The sequence below is a fragment of the Calonectris borealis genome, chromosome 7 (assembly GCF_964195595.1).
Source record: "Calonectris borealis chromosome 7, bCalBor7.hap1.2, whole genome shotgun sequence".
In the NCBI taxonomy this organism is placed as follows: domain Eukaryota; kingdom Metazoa; phylum Chordata; class Aves; order Procellariiformes; family Procellariidae; genus Calonectris; species Calonectris borealis.
In genome coordinates, this window is record NC_134318.1 from 15474232 (window position 1) to 15495135 (window position 20904).

Here is a 20904-nt window from a genome sequence, read left to right on the forward strand (position 1 = left end):
AACCTACATATTACCAGGAAAGAGAGGGGGGTAATGCACCTCTCTCCTTAAAGAAAGGGATACAATTAAGAAAAAAACAATAAACAGAAACAGTGGCAATTATATGTTTTCCAGACTGTGAACTCCGTAGCTTAATCAATTTTTTGTCGTTTGTGTCTTTTTTTTATATTTTTCATTTTTTAAGAGGAAGCAGTGTACAGTATCTGAATTTTTCAAGTCCTGCTGTGTCAGCATCAAAAGGAAAACGGTGCAATCTGGAATTGAATGGTGCAGGAGGGAGCTGACGAGAAAGGGGAAAGGTAAAATTAACATTTGTTTGCGGCCTTCTAAACCCTACAAATCTGTCACCAGAAAAGCAAATACATTAGGGCACTCACCACAACAAACCAGTCTTGTGTCTGATTTGCACATTGCTGTCGATTAAAAACTAGAAAAAACCAAAAACAATTGAGAACCATCCCCTCCCCACCTCCTCTATCACAAGTGGATGTAATGAAACCTGCCTGGTTTTCCTCCATTTCCATAGTCAAGTCTATAGCTCCCTCTAAGGGCTAACATGAGCTCCTCAACAGCACAGTCTGCAGCTGGATCATAATGATCATTTCCCTGAAGCTGCTATTCTATTACAAAGCATCACATAGAGAAAGAATGAGGGTATTTTTTTCCAGGCTTTCCTTTTCCATATGGGGCTAGTACCAGTAAATCAGACTATGGAAGTGTTTTGGAGCATGGACTGGCTTTGCATGTTTGTCATCTTCTCTGTACTGGTTCAAGACTGATATTTCTACAAGGCACTGCCATAATAAAAAAAAATTAAGAAAAATCTTGTTCTGTAAAGCAAAATAGGAATGAAATAGATTAAAACCTCATCTTAAAGAAATGAAATGCAGCATAAGAGCTACAAACCAATTAATGAGAAAAGACATACTGTCAGTCATACAGCTGTAACTATATGCTAACTTGGGATTTTGATGGTGCAATGATGATTTACAGTGGCAAGAGTCTCATCAGATAGCTGGGTTTTTTTCGAAATTCAAATCTGTTACTGCTCAGCCCCTCACAGAAATTAGACAATCCCAAATATAGATAGCACTGACAGTAGAGAAAGAAAAGGGACAGGAACTAACACCGAGAAAGTAGTATTTGAAGTCCAGGGCTGCAGACAATAGAGTGATCTGTCATTACTCCACTCTCCCAAGGTTAATTCTGTACTCTGCAACACTACTTGCCCTTCAGAAGAAGTCACATCAGTGATTATTTTTGCCTGGCAGCGTGGCAATCCTACCCAGCAAGATTACTTTAGGTCTATCCCTTTGTGTTCTGTGCTACAGCTGTTGTACACACAATTACGTTGGAGCCTGTAATGCCTTCATGGTTCAGCACAATTTATCAGAGATTTGGGAAGCTGGGTAGAAAGGGCAGCACTCCAATTTTTCTTCAAGCTGATATAGATATTTGAAATTCTGACCTACATTACAAAGGTCTGAGGTTAATACAAGTTCGTCAACTTTAAGTTTAGACTTGTTTTAATTTTAATACCTCTATAATAATAGACATGATACAACCCAAACTAGAACATTATATACTTGATGTTTATTGCTATTAATACACTAACAATAGCAAGATACATCAAAGAGCTGGCAAGTCCCATCATGATTTTTCAAATGGAGAATGAAACATTCACCATTAAAATAATTCAGAGTGAAAGTTAGTAAAGTAAACCAAACAGAAGAAAAGTCAAGCTTCCTTGAGAGAGTTCATCTGAGAAAACATGGTACATACATAGGCTTGCAAGCAACAACTAGCATCCTGTAAGCCAAGCACTGTAGAGAGATACTTTGCAGAAGAAGCGCAGAAAAAGAAGGCAAAACACTTACACACACTGCAGTTAACCAAAACAGAGCTCTCCGTACTCCACCATCCTCTCACTCAGATTGTGCTGTCTAATTCAATTGGTGTATATCTTATTTACAGAACAGTAATCAATTTCTTCAGGTCAGACCGTCAGCTACGAATGGGGTGTACTTGGTTGGCAGGCAGCGGGCTGTAGTTGGGAAGCAATTACAGCTCACAAAGTGTCTGTAGGGATCTAGCCTTCACATAGATTAAAAGACCCACTGGCAACAGTGTCCAAGGAATTTCTTAGTTCAAAAAGATATGTAGAATGCACTGCCCCCTGTTCTTCTACTTACACTTCCTTGCTCATGTCAGATTCTGATGTTATACCTCACTGTATTAAACACAGCATGTGCTTACGCTGCACACTGCAGTTCAGCTTTGTGCTGTTTAAGTACAAAATAAATCAGTCCATCTGTTTCTCAGCAAAAGTCTCCGTAGCTTTGGGAGGCCATCCATGACTCTTCAAAGCAGAACTGGTTGCCTTTCAACTCCTGAGTGATAGGCTTTTCTTAAGACTCTACACACCTTTCCTTTTTATTGATTTACCTCTATCTGATCTTTATAATGAACTGTTAACCTAGGATGAAATTCCAAGTACAGACAGCTACCTAAAGAATACTGGTATAGTCTGCTCTTCTTCCCCTGCCCCTCAGCACACACCTTTCCAAGACCCAGCTGCCTGCATAACAACAGGATACATACCTTCAGGCAGGAATTCAATATTCTCCTTTACATGAATTATTTGCTTTGTGTATCTGCAAAGCCCAAGAGACCTTTGGATTCCATGACCTAATTGCTACATGACATTATTCCAGCGTTTGCTGGAAAATTACATTTTCAATGAAATTCATTACAATAAGCCACCCAAGAGATACCATGCTCTAAATTATATGAGTTTCTACTCTCAGATATATATAAACTTACGAAGATGCTCAGTAAGTTCACCTTTTTCCATCTAACCATAAGTGCATCAAAATGTATCATGTGAGAGCTAATTTTCTTTAATATACTCCCTGGTATAATTTAGCTGCATATAATGCAGCAGTCATATCAAATTCACATCATATTAGGCACTGCATTATGGCAGCTAAATTGATTACTTGTGTAATTGAAGGCCACCAATAGGAAAATTTTTAATCATTTAAATCACTCATCAGCTTTATATACAAAATGTCTTTCTTTAGTGGCAACATGCAAGTGATTTTCTTTCAGGGCATAGCATTTTGCCCATTTAAGCCACTGCTTATTCCTGTCATTTTTGTTGGCAATAAAATCCTACAGATTTACAAAAGGCAGAGCATATTCTGCATGCAGACTTTATAGGATTTCTTTCAACTATCGGACTCGTTTGCAAGACCTGATCAACTTTCCAGCTAGACAAAGCTAGTTGCCATTCTGAATCGCATTAACAAACTTTTGATGATTTCTGGTTTGGGTTTTGTTTCTGGTGGGGTTTTTTTGTGGGTTTAGGTTGGGGTTTTTTTTTATATTTTGCCCACCATAAGAAGCCAGACTTTTCTTTGTTTTCAAAGGTCAGGTAGAAAAATCCACAAACACTTTTAGCATCATATTGTTCTTTAAAGCCCTTTAATTTTCAGCTTCACTTGCTGCCTACGTCCTAAGGTGTCAAAACCTCTGCCGCAAAAGACCCCTAACTTTCTGCTGCAGATCATATTCAGTACTTTCCATGTCTTGACACTGAGGTGCTGTTCAAAAGGTTTAAAAAGCAGTACCTAAAGTATTCTGAAAATCCTTCCCTTTTACTTCACAGCCTTTTTAAGACCTTCTCCACTCCTGTCACATACTGTGGGACAAAGAACAGCTCAGAACATTGTTGAAACTTACTTGATTTTTTTTTTTTTACTCTAATCATCTTCACAGTCTCAAACCACAAAACCTGGATATTAAGCCCACTGACTCATTTTCACAATACAAGCCTTAGCAGCTTTAGCATTCATGTCTGTGCTTCATTCATTTGACAGAAAATACACTCTTCAAAGCTATTTGCAAAATCATGACAGATCTAAGTTTCACAATAGGGATGTGCCCCTATCAATCCCTTATGGCGGACTTATGAAGTAAGAGCAGCTCTATTTCTCCACATTCTCTCTTGTCTTGTCATATCCTCAGTCACGATAGTCACCTCCTCATTCTTTTCCAACAGTGCTACGCAGTGCAGTTCTTCATGCTTTTATTTTCTCCTTTCTTCTAAGCTTCTGCATTTTAGATTTCTAGTGCTTCTTCCTGTGCCAAGCCTCTACCCACTGGCAGTAGCTACCTCCTGAGAAAGAAGACTCACTCAAGTAAATTCATCCCTGCTCCTCTCACTGAAACAGAGGACTGTACTGTCCCTGTGGTATCCCACCTTCCCCTCTCCCAACAGGAAGATGAGCCTCTCTACATTCCCCATGACTCAAATATGCAGAAGTAATACACTTTATTATATTAAATACATTATACAATATGGCCATAAAATTACTATAGTACTCAGGTGATTGAGGAATTTCTTCCTACAGAAGCTCTTGCTTTGGAAAAACTGCCACTGTACTATACAAGCTAGTTCCTGCAAAGAGACACCTACCAAATATGTTGGCCAAATTTTCTAGCCATTCTTGAGTCACAATGGATTCAAGCAGGTTATGGCTATTGCTCCAGGCCTTTTTTTCCTTTTGCTAAGTCATTTTAAGCCACGTACATGCCCTCAAGAGGATATTCTGAGATTTCCAAAAATAAGATTACCTCCAACTGCCAAACAAGATTATTTTCATGCGCTCATCTTAGAATTCTTTAAGTATCTCTTTATCTTACCATTGGGCAGTGAGCGTGCTGTCCAGGCAGGAGACAGTGTACTACTACTCTTCTGTTCTCTGCAAAGGACTGAATGACAGTTAGCTGCTGCACTTCAGTTGTCAAAATGTGCTCCAGTCATGGGCACACTCATGCCGGCAACGGTTAGAGTCTCTAGTTGAAAGTCACGCACAGGTGACTGCAGCTGCCTATAGGCCCATTTCCATTACAGCTGGAATAACTAGAGTTCCTTGAAGCTTGTTAGCACATCACTGGTTCAGCTTCTGTGATATTTTCAGGATTCTGATGTCTCATACCAAGGCTTACTTACCATACTCCACACTAGTAGCTGCCATCCTAACAGGTCCTGTCTTCTCTTCCACAGACCACTTGACCTAACTGCACAACCAAGTAGCTCAGATGTCTCCTCCATCCACACTGTCATGAAGCCCAGAAGCCTTAACTAACTGCTCCAAACTACAAAGAAACTCATTGTTTTTTTCCTTAGCCTTTTAGTCCTCTCCTCACAACTCCAATGTCCAGGTCAGGTTGGCACACAATCTTATGACTGCTGCCTGTGCAGCCTATGGCTCGGCTCTCCATTCTGGCCACAAGGCTGGCCCTTCCATAGAAGCTGGGCTTGCGCTGCCCTTGAGTGTGTTGCTACCTCCCAGCTTAACCTGTTAGGTAGAAAAGATCATTTATTCCTCACAAGAGCAAGCAAGTAGGTCAGATTAGTTTATGGAAGTAAAGGTGAGGCATTTAGGAATTTAGTCATTCCTAAGTCCTTATAGTTAGCATAACGAACTGCAATCTGGCTCAGAGTCTGAACTCTGGAGGAAGACCTGGTCCCTCCGATTTGACTAGTGAAATGTGATTTATTTACTAGAAGAGGGAATTTTTACATTAATACTGTTGGGAATTTCAACTGAGTCATCCAGTAGGTTACATCTAATGAATACAAGCAGCTCCTTTGATTAAATTATACTGATAATCATTAGTCTCACGGTGAGACTAGTCATACACTAATGTGAAGATGAAGGCCCAGGTTAGCAGGAAGTTTTTAATTTTTCTCTACTGGCACCACAAACAGTTCTTTGCAAACTAAATTAACCATCAGTTCTGAGTGCTAGAGTGCTCCACTAATCCCCATGAAGCCCCCCCATTTTCTCCTATGGAATTCAGAACAGTCATAGATCTGTTATAGCCAGCCTTAAGAACAAATGCTACATGGGCAACTGAGTGAAGTTTTAATGGCCTGTGATGATCAAGATGATTTAATAGTCCCTTCTGGCTTAGTTACTATGAATCTATAAACTCACCCAAGAGGGAGACAGACTGCTCCCAAGTGGAGTTGGCTCCAAATAGCACAAAGAAGTTAGCACTTAAACATGACAACTGCCAGAAGGCACTGGAGTAATGCAGTGCTTGTTCTGATAATTGTATTTAGTCTTTACTTTGATCATATAAAGTAATAATCCTTATAACCATAACTATTATAGAAACGAAAACAAAGTAGCTTTCTATCCCTCTCTAAAATTTATTGGATTTGCTGGCAGATTTGTCACCAGCAGTCTCCTTCCTTTGTTGGCCAGCTGTTAATGAAAAGTACAGACTGAAGCAAGCACTTAACTTTATGCTGTATAGTCAACTCTAGCAAAATCAATGGGATTAGCTAGTGTGTGTAATATTAAAAAGCTTTCTAGGTTACTGAAGAAATGGGATCAGACACTGCATCCTCCATGAAAAAAGCCCAGTAAGTACAAGGGAGTATTATGTGATATGTAGGGGAATAGGGAAATACAGGCCAAATTCTTATCCCCAGTGTAGCTTTTTAGAACCACGGGGACCATATAACCAGCATAGCTAGTTTCCGAAGGACTCCCTGTTCCAGGGGGCAACACAACAGGTTGCGTTGCTCTGTACAGTCTATACAGCACCTCACAAAAACAAGCAAACATATCAGCTGAAGGGCAAGCTACAAGACATCAGCAGGATGCTATAGAACAGGTGGCTTATTTAGAGAAAACTTATTTAGAGAAAAGATGCATATATCCAGGTCCCTTTGGGCCAAGAAAAGTAGGTAGAGCACTATAACAACCTTGAGGCTTCTCTAGGCTACATAGGAATTTGAACTGCCCCAACTTCGCTCCAGGCCCTTCCCACAGACCCCAAGGCTATACAAAGAGTTGGGCTCAGCTAAACTGAAGACTAGGTCCTTGAGATTGTAATTTATTGCATTTTCTTCCTTTCTATTTCAGCCTTTTTTCATATGATTCTACAGGAATATTCAGAGACCATATTTCTTTAGCTGTGATTGTTCCATTACAAAAATGCTGCATTAAAACTTATCTTCTGGAAATAAAATCCATCATAGAGCAAGATGGACAATATTTACATTCTCCAGGAGTGATACTACAGACATTCAGCATATAGAACAGGGACTAAATAGACTAGAAAAAAAACAAGCTGCAGGAAGATACAGATGTTTGATACAGGAAGTAATTTTAAAGTCAGAGCTGCATTAAAAAAAAAGAGGGAGAAAGGAAGAGCTAACAGTGTTAACTACAAATAAAATAAACAGACTACACCCTGATTTAATAAAGTGAGATCTCAGATTTTAACCACAGAAATATTGTAATCTGGATCTGCAATCAGAAACTCTTCTCCTAGAGGGATCCCTTTGTGGCTTAAGGACTACAGGTGCTGGACAGGTGGAAATTCTGAAATTGCAACCAAGATCCAGACTTCCATGATGTTTGCCTCCCAGCAATTTATAAACTTCTAGACTTACTATGGCCTATTCTCCATTATGAACAAGTTCTCTTTTTTAATTCAACAGTGGGTTGAAGACAAAGGCGGTTCTCCGTTACCAATATATCATTGTATTTTGCAGCTGTTATATTTCAAAAAAATAGCTCGTACCATTAATGATACCTGATCTTCTCGTGAGCACAGATATTTTGTGGTCTTTGCTAAATGATAATAAGCAAAATCATATATAAAGATATGTTTCTGTGTTTATACACCCCTTTATCATACAAGTATTGTAAAAAATTATATATGCAACTCCACTCTATAAGAAAAAACCCTAATCTCATCATGTCTCATGATACATTGTCATCACCAAAATGGAATGAGCTGAAGAAAATCCACAACAATCTCAGAACAATACAAGCAATTCTGAGCATCATAACTACTTGCACATATCCTTCCTTTGCCTTTTCTCTTTTTAAATTCATGTATACCAACAACAAATCTTTTTGTGGATTTACAATGCATTTTACAGGCTCTTCTATGCCCTACAAAGTCAGAGGTTCAGATATTTTCAATCATTTCACTTTTTCTTTTAAAAAAATATGAATACCAATGCAAATTTTTAAATTTCCAAGCAATTTTGTAATACCATAAGCACAAAGCACCAGCCCTTTTCTCTGAAGAAGCTACTGGATTGCTTTCTTGCTCTTCAGATATCTAAGAATAGGCAATTCTTCTCTCAAATGATTTAGAAGGGTATTTCATTTCGGGAAGATATCACAAGGAAAAAGCATGGTTGGGTTCTTTGTATCTTCTAGAGTTCTTCCAAAGGTCAGCTGGAATGATCCTCCAGTATCCCTAAGCAAGGACCCTGGTCACTTTTTATACAGCTGAGCTGTAGGACTTATCTGCTTCATTCCTTGATGTTACAATATTCACTGCCTCACGAGGCAGAAAGCTGGGAATAGAGCACCTCAAGTCAGAATTCGTTCAGTGGGCTTTGAATCTGTCTCTTGAGCCTCAGCATGTGCAACTGAAGAAGAACTGATCTAAATAAAACAGCTATTAATGAAATTTGTAGGAAGCAAACCCTCAAATACTCAGAGGGCCTAAGAAAAGAATTGACACCAAAAATTAATCTCAGCAGCAAAGAAGTTCCTCTGATCTCCATTACAAAATTAAAAAGAACAGCAGGATTTATATAACAATAGGTAATTAAAAAGTGGCATAGAAGATATTCAATATTTCACTAATATTACAGTGTTGTTTGAATTCTGGAGTCAAATATATGAGTTCTCTGAGCCTGACAGAGATAAAGTACAAACAACTGAATCTAATGCCTGCTTTTAAACCTTTTTCTTGAGCAATAAATGTACTAATTGTAGACAGCAGGATCTAGCTTTCCTTTTGTGCTGTACATGTTGTCACACATGGATGGAAATAATTAGAGATTATCAGAATGGTTTTGACTAAAAAATGTTCTGTGAAAGCCTAAATATTTCAGACACTTATCAATAAACATTTAATTAAGAGAGGGTGGTTGGGGCTAGGTCTAAGTATGAAAAGTGAGACATTCTCATTGCACTGGCCCTAATATTGAAGTCTTTGAAGTACCTGGATGAATTCTCATTTAAAACCTACTCTCAGCAGATAGCAGGCAGAACAGAGGTGTACATTTGCCCATTCCCAAACCAGCTTTACCAGCCTAGCTGGATATGTATGCACAGTCTTCTGATTGAAATCCCAAGGCTTCCATTCCAGAGATGGCACCCCAGTACAGCTCTGGTTGTGGAAACATAATGAAGCCAAAATCGTCCCAATGTAGAAGAAAATGAAATGTCAAAACCTCAAAAAACTTTTCTGAAACCAAGTTGGTGTTGTGTAGCCAGCTGCTATTGTAAACACGTTATGAGGCAAATTATCTTTTTACTGAACCAGATGGGAAGAATGAAAAATCTACAGCTAATTTAAAATCTGCCTGGTACACACAACACCTAGAATATTTTGCATTCTAAACAAGGGATTTGCTAGGTTACCCTCCAGATCATCACTGATATTCCTTTAACCATTCCTTAGTCTGTGAAAAAGAATTAGAAAGTTCATTAATTTTCTCTCAGAAAGTTTCTTGACCAACATCATCACGGAAAAAGGATTTAAAAGTGAGTTATATGGAAGGACATGACATCTCCCGGCCTCAACAAAGCTAAGGAACCTGTAGAAAAGTTAGTATCATTTATCTTTTTTTTTCTTTTTTATATGAATAAACTCTCACAGTGAACCACTGACAACCTAGGGTTTCAGCTATGCTATACAATACAGCCAGAGAATCAAGGAATAGAAATCTGACCTGTATTCATGATGATAAAGGATTCCTACATAAAAGAAGGTTGTACTAGTTAGTAATTATACTTAGCCTTTGGTCACACAGATTTACAGTTCTTGCCCCACTAAGCAGAGCTCAGGAGCATGCACATTAAGATTGCATAGGTTTTACTACCTTAATGCAATTCATAGATTTCTAATTCACTACAAGTCAGTTTATTCACTGCCTAATTAGTAAGGCCTCAATATTCCAGGAAGAGAGGAAAGTATTAATCCTGGTTTAACCCCTTTTACTAAAAACTGCAAAGAAATAAATCTTATCACACAGCAGGTCAGAAGCAGCTCCATACATGCAAGTCTATGCAATGGCCTTTCAAGCAGCCTGAGGACCTCCACTGGCAGCCATGTACAAAACCACCAGACTTCCAAATAAACATGTACAACAGCAAGAAACGGTATCACAATAAAGGCTTGTGCTGGTCCACTGCCAAATTAGAAGTGAAACTCAAGAGTGTGAACGACCTTCTGGACCGAAACCACAGCAACCATTTTGTCCCAACACCACTCCTTAAAATGTTATGGGGGTGAAGGATAATAAATCCAAATCCAGTATGCGTGGAATAGAGCTACTCTAGCAGACAATAGTCCTGAGACTAATGGTGCTTATGACTTAGACCTAATCTGAATTTCTTCCATGACACTGCTACAGCACCAAATAAGGCTAGCAACAGTGTTGACAACTCTGAGAAACATTAGTATGTGGGCCTCCAGCTGAGAAACATTAGTATGTGGGCCTCGTAAAAGCGACGGACAAAATAAGAAACTAGAGCATTACAACATTACCACCAACTTGAATCTTCACATGCAAGCTTCCTGACTAAAATTAAATTCAGCCAGGATCAAACTGTCACATCTACTCCTGTTAGTCATTTCTTTGCCTTCCAGAAGCATCTTTTAAAAATGAGGACTGAAATGACTGGTGTTTTTCATCTGCCTTTTCTTAAAAATGGGAGTTTCCTTCTGGTCCCCAAAAGCACAGACTTCAATTCCTTCAGGTCTCTGTCCATCATAGAAAAACTCCAGATAAGCTTCTTTGAAATGTGAGTCAAGGGAAAGGCAGGATAAATGGTAGTGTTTTTCTCAGTTGAAGATATTCAGACTAACTGACAGGTATTCACTGCTTTTCCATTTTCATTTGATTTTATTCTGTACTAAAAAGCATAAAAATCTGTGTCTGTATATATATTTTTATTGCATCAGCACCACACAAAGCAGGAAGCAAAAAGTGATACATAAAAATTGCAGCAGGGGAGAACAAAGATGGACAAAACTATTGAAAATGAATAGGCTTGAAGGATCTAGGTACTTCATGAATGCATAGAAAAGGACAACCTTCCTATCCCTGAAGTACTACAGATTGCATTCAAGTAGTAAAGATGGGACAGGAAACAGACTGACTTGAGCATTAAATCCAGCTTTTCACACTTAACACATTATTTGCTAAAAGATACCATCCTTTTCTACATCTTATTTTTCATCATTTTGGTCAGCACACCTTTCCTTGTAGAGTTCCCTGGTTATTCATGTCAAAACATGAACATTGAAAGGATTAGAAAAGCGTTTATAACATCAGCCCTTACTCTTCTCAGTAGATACTCCTAAGCAGACTTTCAAAAGTAATTTGATCTTCAGCAGACATGTTGCCTAGAAGTATTCTCTGAGGTTCTCAGTCAGTTTACAGTAGGTATCGACACCACCTTTTCCAAGTAAATATGATTACTAACCTGCTTAAAACTGCATGGCATTAAATGAATCCTAGACCCTGGATGATGCTTTATACAAAAAGCACAGTTGTACAACACAAGAAGATGAAACCATATTACTATAAATTTATCACCTCCACATTTTCCTATGATGGGAAACCTATTCCAGAGAAAGATAAAACTTTTAACATGGACATATGACAAAAAAAACCAAACACCAAAAAAACACCAAACACACAGCTTGAAAATAACCAGAGAAAAACTTTAATGACTCAAAGTTTAGAGACCACAGCTCTAAAGTGAGTGGGACACTTAATTACACATACAGAAGGAGAGGCACTCATCTTTTTTCAGCCAAGGAAGAAAAAAAAGTCCAGAGAGATGCCATGGCCAGTTGAACTTGTTTACACTGAACCATGGCTCCAACTTAATGCAATCCATTCATTTAAAATCTTTGGTAGGAGTGTCCCCATTATGAGCATAAGAGTTTCTGCTTTTAATTAATGAAGAATATCAACCTAAGTCAGACTGAAAGTGAAATAAGAGTATTCAGATAACCTACTGCTTCAGTTTCATAAAGCCATGACTTTTTAATGGGTAGACAAGCTTTTGGTGGCCAAATTCTTCTCATAATATTGAGGATGTATCGGTAAATACTGCTTGAAAAGAAGTAGCAATGGCAGCAGCAATTCATACACTCTTTCATTGACAAGTCCTTTTTTGCCATCAGGAAATATTGTACTTAATTTGAGAACCATGACCATTAGTTATATCCCAATACAACCCTGACCAAATTGCCAGAACTCCAAACATGCACAAATTAGGTCTCCAGCACGTGCATTAGGACCAGAGTGCTCCTGATACCTAATGGCAATTTGCCCTGGATTTGGGGATATCTGTAGCCCACTCAGGGCTGGTGTTACAAGAGAACTGGAAAACATCAAGAAATCCAAGACAAACAGCACGCTCAGGTCACGTCCAACATGCACAGGAGCATGTACAATAAATCCAGAGCACAGTAGATGTGTGTGCTCCTTTCCAGGAAATCTTGGACAGAACCCTGCTAACTGTGGTTACTTCTTGTTTTTACAGATAAGAATAAATAACCATTTTCATAATAAATCAAAAGTGTACCTCTAAGCCCAGTAATGGTATTTGCTAATATGGATTCCCTATCAAAGTACTTCAGCGTAATCTGAATTGCAGAGAGTAATAAATCTTTAATGTCCTCTACACAGCTAGAGCAGCACGTTGGGAGAACTGCAGCCACATCTCTCATAGCACTGAGATGATGTGCACTACTCCCTATGTGATATATGTCCCCATGAAAAGAATGGGACTCACTGTGGATCTTAATGGGATGTTGTAAATCAGCTTATTTCCAATTCTTTCCCTAGAAAAGTTTGCTGAAGCATGACCACAGGCCCTAGCTCTATTCTCCGATATGCTCACCCTCTGCTCTAACTCCTCTGCTTTCCCTTCTGATCTGTTAGGTTTATTTTCATCATAGTTACAGAAATTTCATGCTGAGCAAGTAAGCTGATGATAGCTCCTTGTCTAAAAATCTTCTGATTTTTCCAAAATAACTGCATCTACTAGAACCAGACTAAAATATCCTTTCACTAGCATTCAAAGGCAGAGAAGAAAAACAATACCATATATGGGAGCACGGTATATTCCCCAGTTTAAAGAGTCCTTTCCAATAAGTCTTTTTCTGATATTTTACTGCTCAGATCAACACAGGTATCCACTGTCCACTTTTTTCTGAGAAGAGGCCAGTTTACTTGAAGCCGCGATCAAATAAATCACATTTCCACCTTGTAAAAAAATAAAAGCAGTAAATTAACCTTCAGATGAGAGATACACCACAATGCAGAATATTAGATTAACTTAAAGCAATCCATCAACTAAGAAAGAAAGAGACACTCCTCCATTTATTCTAGATAATTTCTTTTGCAGAAAGGAAGTTTTCTCATTGGCATCTGCAGAGAAAATAGTTTCTCCATGTCTGTCAGTCCTGGGAAGAGGAGGCATAAACATACCTCAGGTCCCCCAAGGCAGAGTCCCTGATGACCAAGCTTTATTTCAGAAGCTGTACAAGGCACAGAGCCAGTCTCAGACCCAAGCACATTGTCCCTCTCAGCAGTGCTGTCTAGCTAATGCTCCACCAGAGCAGAGCTTGGGCCTCCACCGCCTCTGCCACTGACCCTCCACCAGGTTACTGACAAGATATTTTCTGATTTTTCAGTTTGGTTGTAAACTTTGCCAGCGCAAAAATTGCTCACTGTGCATTTGTACAGCACCTAGCGTAATCAGCACCTGATGTTGGCAAGAACCTTCTGCAGTGCCTCTTACAACAGGTTTGCAGGATTACATTCAAACAGAAAGAGCATTTTCGCTTGACAGTGCTGTTCTGTAAATTTGGATTCCCATACTGTCTTATTTTGCCATAATCTTTGTAACTGATTAGTTTGCATATAAAAATCACAGTTGATTTGGCACAGGATTTCCATACCTGGCTGCTTATCAGTGCTTTGTGCAACATTATGAACCTCTGTTTTCCCATTAGTATTCACTGCAGCAAGATGATGAATGAAGATGAGTTTATCTAATGTGATTTCTTACTTGTCTTCACCCATTTACTGTATACCTCCATTTTGTTTCCTTTGTTGTCTTCATTTTTTTTTTTTACAAAGGAAAGTTGTTAATTTTTTTCATTATTACTGTTTTCTACATATCCATGAGCCTGATCCAGTGTTCCTTTGAAGAAATTCCCATTGACTTCAAGACACTGGAACTGGCCCCTGTGGAGGCTGAATGCTTCTGGCATACCTAATACTGCAGTAACACCACCTACTCGTCCCCTCTGTGCTTTGTATTTTGCCTCTTTTGGGGCTTCACAGTTTAATGAGTTTGCCCATAAAATGCTAACATTTACCCCTCTTGCCTGCATTTCAGAAATGTCACCACCTCTGCCCATGCTGACCAGCATGTGGCAATCCTGCATAAGACTCGGTCCGCACTCTAACCTCAATAAACAGCAGTACCTTTGATACCCAGAAGTGGTCAAAAACCAATTCATCTTGTCAGTCCCTGAACTGGCAGGAAGGTCTCACCATTTTGTGACATGCACCTTAATCTATGACTGATCTTGGCCCCTTTTAAGCAGTCAAACATACATGCTGTTTTTCTCATTATCTGTAGAACACATTTTTTCTGAATATGACAATGCAAACAACTGATACATACATAAGCAATTTTCCCCATTACAAGGTGTAATGTAACAATCTTTACCTTAGGACTTTTATTTTCCAATTCATTTGCAACTTTGCAAAACATGCCATTACAATTGAAAAAAAAAAATTCCAGAAAGCATTCAAGCTCACCCTCCCTCTCCATAAGCCAAGCCAAAGGGACCAGCTTTTTAATTATCTAGCAAGAGAGTCAGTAAAACATCCCAACCTCCTTAACAGGATCCTCAGGCTCCAAACTCATTATCAAATCACTTTTTATCTTTAAGAGTCAGCGATTCAAACTCCCTCCAGTGTTATAATCACCACAGCGATCATAGCTCCATGGTGCAACGAAGTTTTAGAACGCCTCAGACTTGGAGCCCACTGCTACTACCACAAACACCGCGATACAGCCACCGCCAGGCAGCACCACACTGGGAAGCTCAAACTGCTTACAGGAACAATCTTTAAATAGTATTAACTGGCAGACAGTGTTTCCTCTAACTCATGCTGCAGCAACGCTAGGGGGTTGTAATGCATCCTGAATAGAACACAGCACACACTTTGTAAGTCATACTATAACTGCCTCTTATTTGTTAGAGGTTCAACTCTCCAATAAAGTGGGCTGAAAAAGGCAGCAGAAAATGTACATTTTTGAAGCTATTGCTTAAAAGACAGCATTGTTTTTTCCATAACAATTACCAAAAAAATGGAGAATATTTTAAAAAAACATTCTACTTGATCAAAAATAGTAAGCCAGAGACAGCAGCTTCAGGCTCTAATGGTATCTTTATGGAAGAGAAGAATGCTCCCATATGTTTCAGCCACACAAACTTCAAAGTTGAATGTAAAGCAGAATAAGATGAGTTTGGGTCAGGCTTTCTCAAGCACTTAGCACCCACCAGGTAAGATTCAGGCGTTGATACAGTTTGGCTAGACTTTAGAAGTAGCTTCTAGAAGCCAAACACTTTTTAAACCTGGCTGGTGTACCTAGATGCCAATGAGGGATCTGGTCTCTCTTGGAAATCTGTCCCTTATTAGATTCAATAATCACTCTTCTGAATGACAGTAGAGGGAAATTCAATATAAATTATTTTGAAGATCTGAAAGGTTCTCTCCCAGCATGAGAATTACTGTCTTTCCATTTCTGTTAATGACATTTAAGAACTGGAAACACAGGCAGCGGCAGAGGATTAAGTAATTACGGAGTATTAAATGCGTTTGAAGAACAGGGTCACAGAAAAAGACAGAAGGAGAAAAGAGTGAACACGCTGTGGGCTGCTCATCAGCTCGAAAGCTGTAAGATATCCCCCCTTATTCACAGCTTGCTAGCTCTAAAGGACAAAGGCTCACAGTACAGATCAGCTATTCTTTATTGTTCCCATTCTGGAGAGCTACAGCTTTTATGGGTAAGTAAAGCTCTTGTTAACTATAGATAGATATGATCTCTAATATGCGATTAATTTTTTCTCATATAGGAATTGCAAATGTATGTGATAGAAATAGAAAACTAATTTAGGATCATTTAAATATAGAAGTGTAATTCTATGATAAATGCAGTACTCTAGGTGACCAGAAATTCTTGTGTGTCCCATTTCAAACAATACTTAACACTTAAAGTCACATGAAAATTAAGGTTTGTTTAAAGAACACTAGAAAATGAACTTAAAGCATTGGAAAATTATGAGTTCTTATGAATCTAAGTATTTTAAAGGGAACTAAAATTCATCGTTCTCTATTGACAGTACAACATACATAAAAGCAAAGCTGCTTACATATGCCTTTGCATACTTATTCCACTTTATCAAGCGCTACTGAAAAGACTAGAGCTGCATTTAAGTGGTCCGGCCTTTGAATATGTTTCTCTATGACTCAGCACTTAGCTAGGCAAAGCTGGAGTGTAAGCTCTTAGTTACGATCACTCCATGTGAAAGGAATGACATGCATACTGGATTTAAAATACACTTTTGAGATTTTAATTTCCATTATTCTCCAAATCATTCAAAGGTATCGGGTAACTGGATCAAAGGGTTCAGCCTTCCACCTTCATTCACATGATGGTAACTTACTCCACAATTAGACCTCATGACATCAGTGGAACTAATCTTAGTATTACTCAACATGTTTAAAGGTGAAATAATCTGTCTCTAAGTGGAGCATGAAAACTGAGCAGCCATTTAGAGTAATTACCTTCCTAGTCAATTAAATAATTATTCAAATGAAGTTAAAACATCTCAGTAGGTTTGGGACACTGATAAAAAAGCAGGTCAAAATTTAATTTAAAAGCACCTTAAACAGTCAGAGAGATGGACACAAAATGTAGGTGGACTAAACCAGTATCATACAGGTATTGCTTCTGGCTAAACCAGCTCTATTTGTACAGAATTATTTCTGTAGGACTGACTATCTGTTGCAATTCAGGTGGAGATAACTGAACTTGGTGGATTGTTTCTTCTCCGATTCCTACATCACTTATGTGTACCTGTCCTACTTTTTGAATGTTCTGCTCAGAAGGCTTATTCTTTTGAGATATTTGCTGATTGTGGCTCAAAGTTTTTATTCCCACTTTTGTTAGTACTCTTTACAGCATACATTTGGTCACATAGCACTGTTTCTGCTCCCCAGGTATGAAACTTTGGACAGAAGAATAATGAACGACAAACCAACCCACACACTAAATACAGATTTGTCAAACTTTCCCTTTCAAAAGAAACACTCATTCATGTAAAACCATGTAACAATTCAGGCAATTTTTAGATGTGAGCTATGTTACCTTCCTTACAACTAAAAATATTAAAGCCAGCCTGGACCATATTACAAATTCCTTGTGTGCGCGGTTCTCAACATTCCCCAGCATCTTGCCATTTGCTTCAACGGCATTATACCCTTAATACATCAATACTATAGGGAAATTCCACAGCTGTTGCTTTTAATTCAAGCTTTTTTTTTTCCTTATAGATTTTTAAAGCATTGTGTCAGATGCACTTAAATAAATTGGAGTCAACAAAGCTTGTTGCTTTCCAGTACCTGATGGGAATTCAGCCACTCTTGTTCTGTAGAATTAGAATCTAGACTGCACCAAAGTCAATAAAGCTATCCTGACCTGTATGGGCTGAAAAGGGGGAGGCAGGATCCCAAACAGCACAGTTTTGAGCAAACTCAAAGTCTCTCAGCATCATTTCAGCTGGACGTTCTTTGTGAAACAAAGCTCTTGCACTTGAGGAAAGACAGCTGTTGAAAGCCCATACCCAGCAGCACTTCACTACCTGTGCTTCCATCTTTCCTCCTTTGTTTCTAAACACTTGTTTGCATCACAAGGTCACCAACAATCTGAAAAAAACCCACCTCTTTTTGCTCTGTGACAATCCAAGTAACTTTTAATATCCATTCACCTAAAACTATCATTCCTGTGCTTTGGGATCCCCCCATCTTCATTAAAAAAAGCTAAATTAAGTAAATAAAATATAGTGCTACTTGGAAAGAGCCGAATTATGTTTTCACTATTCTAATGCCAAATCCAATTTTTTGGGAAGCTTTTTTCTAATGAAGGGCTGATTTAAAATAAAATCTATACAGAAAAAGTACTTCATTCAGGACTCACACCAGCAAAAGTATAGTGACAGTATACCTGTTTATATACTGGTATGGGGAGTTTGCTAGGGTCCTTTGTAGATTGGAATGTAAAATTACTGTCCTGTTTAGTCCTAAAAATATTTGGGGATAAAAGCTGCTCAGCTTTACTGAAAGACCTCTAGAAACTCCTTCAAAGACACCAATTTCAGAAAGAAAAAGTAAATACTTATCCATTTAACAGAAATTAGCCCATGTTACAAATCAGAGAATATTTTCCTTCTAAGATGGTAAGAAATACCAGAAATAAGTATTTGGAATCAGCACTGTTCAACCCATTTGCTGAAACATCTAGCACCCCAAAACTATTTCATCAAAAGCATTTTATCATTCTTTAACTTACCTGTGCAAGAAAAGTAGAACAATAGGAAAAAACCTAGTCACAAAGTACTTAAACTAAAATGTACAAGCTCACCGCAGCAAAAGAATCTTATGACTTGTTCACAAACACTTCCTTCCCCCTCTTTATTAAATGTTTCCTTTTTTTCCTGTCTCCAAATCCCCTCCCATACACTTTGATATACGTTTTGAGTATTTTAAGTCAGTTAAAAAACTGACTTAGATAATTTCTAATGATTGTAAGCATTTCTTCCAGGCAAATAAAAGTGAGAGAACCTGCAAAGGCTTTTGAACCTGATAGTTCTAGGTACTCTCAAAAAAGCTTGTATACCATTATGTAAACATAAGTTTGTGCATGAAAACCTTCGTGCAATATTCAGCCCAGGAAAAGATACCCAAGATAGAAGTTATTCATGTTATCTTGCATAGGCTGGAGCTATTGTAGACATGAACTCCATCTAAAATGCTTTACAACTGAATGTGTGTTAACTGCTTTACTGAATTTATTTCATTAATAAAACCAGGGTTTTCTCAAAACATGAATCTGTATAAGCCTGCTCTCTTTCAAGCAGTACTGTTTGATATAATCACTCTCTTACATTGGCAGAGAACAGCTACTGGGAGGTCCCAGAAGCAAGTCCTCTGCAGAACTCAGGCTGCATTCCAGTCCTCCCTGCATGTCCCCCTTCAATGCCCAGGCAACGCCAACCCACTTGTGCAGCAGAGCTCAAACCTATTCATACAGCACAGGTAATACTAGGTCAACATAAATAAGTTAAAACAAACAAAAAAAATTACCCAAATCAAATTTTCAAAAGTGTTAGGGGACACCTGTGCCCGTCTACATAGCTTTAAAATCTGACCCTTCTTGCTCCACTGGGAACGAGCACAAAAGTAACACTTTATAGGTATCGATAAAGTGATGTACTAATAAGCAGATTCTGCTGAGCAACTCGGGTTTTGGAGCAGACCTCTAAAATACAGGTCATATATTACAGCAACATGTTACTTGTATTAAGCACTGAGAAGATCTTTTAAGACCATAATTTTTAAAATGTGTGTGAGACCTCAGAATGATCCTTTTTTCAGTATGAGGTATCTTATACTGCATAAAAATAGCCAAACACACCGTCCCACTAACTAGGAAAAAATATTCCTAACACATTCATTATGCAATCAACTTCAAGGCTATCTTCCAAGGATCATCACACTCCTATGAAGTTATAAAATGTGTCAAATACACATCAGGATTGACACTATAATACTGAGCACTACAAAAGCTTCAGACAGTGCCCACAGAAAAAATTGCCAGAATTTATACAAGTTCCCACTACAGTATGCTTTATTCTGGAAACCTCCAAAATTAATAAGGAACCTAACTGCACCATGTGACACCCTTATCTTTCTCAACAGTGCAGAGACAAGATCCTCCTCTATCAATGGCTTTTTCCAGATCTTGGTTGGAGTCATACAAGCAATTAGCAAGGACGAGATAGGTGTAGGTGGAGGATCAGTTGCAGACAAAAGCTCTGTCCTTTAGAAAATTATAGAAATATACTTTTTTTTTTGGCATTGTACCAGAGGTGCAAAGGAGAAAGGAATGTCCTTTCAATCTGACAACATAGCTTTGTACTATATCCTCCTAAATCTACACAATACCCCTACCTCAAACAGCATTTGTCACATACAAGTGGAACAGGCAAATGCTCAGGCCCATGAGTTTTCTTGCACAGACAACAATCATTAATTAAACCCTAGAAGTTAAGGAGTTTTAGTCTGGTCTGTGAGACCTTTGTGCTGTGCCTATTTAGGTGGAGTCCAGGCACAAAAGGCCAATAATTGCATTTGCCTCATTACTTGTTATCTGTCTGTGTAGCTCCCATGCTACTGGGCTCCCTGGTGGGGCCTCCTTGCTCCATCAGCCATGCCACATGGCTAGGTTTCCCAGTGCAACCAGTCCTGTTCTCTAGACTCTACCTGGTGACGCTCTCTTCACTGCAGACACACAATTCTGGCTTCAGTTGTGCATCAGCTCCGTGCTCCAGCAATAGCTATACACCAACCAAAACATCTACAGTCAACCAGATGTCTTTGCGACAAGTCCCTGTGGAGAACCAGATTAGAAGCACTGCCACAGCCAGGGATGAGACTTCTCTGCTTCACTGAAGAGGCAG

At 38.7% G+C, this 20904-nt stretch overlaps 1 protein-coding gene across 1 annotated transcript in view; it reads left to right on the forward strand.

Moving 5' to 3' along the window:
- Positions 1-10200: 10200 nt before the first annotated feature.
- The window catches only part of LOC142084529 (rap1 GTPase-GDP dissociation stimulator 1-like), a 41990-nt gene continuing 31286 nt past the window's right edge, over positions 10201-20904 (forward strand). Inside the window, 3 exon segments of the mRNA XM_075155378.1 lie at positions 10201-10349; positions 15927-16113; positions 16116-16170. Coding sequence (XP_075011479.1) covers positions 10201-10349; positions 15927-16113; positions 16116-16170 — 391 coding nt within the window.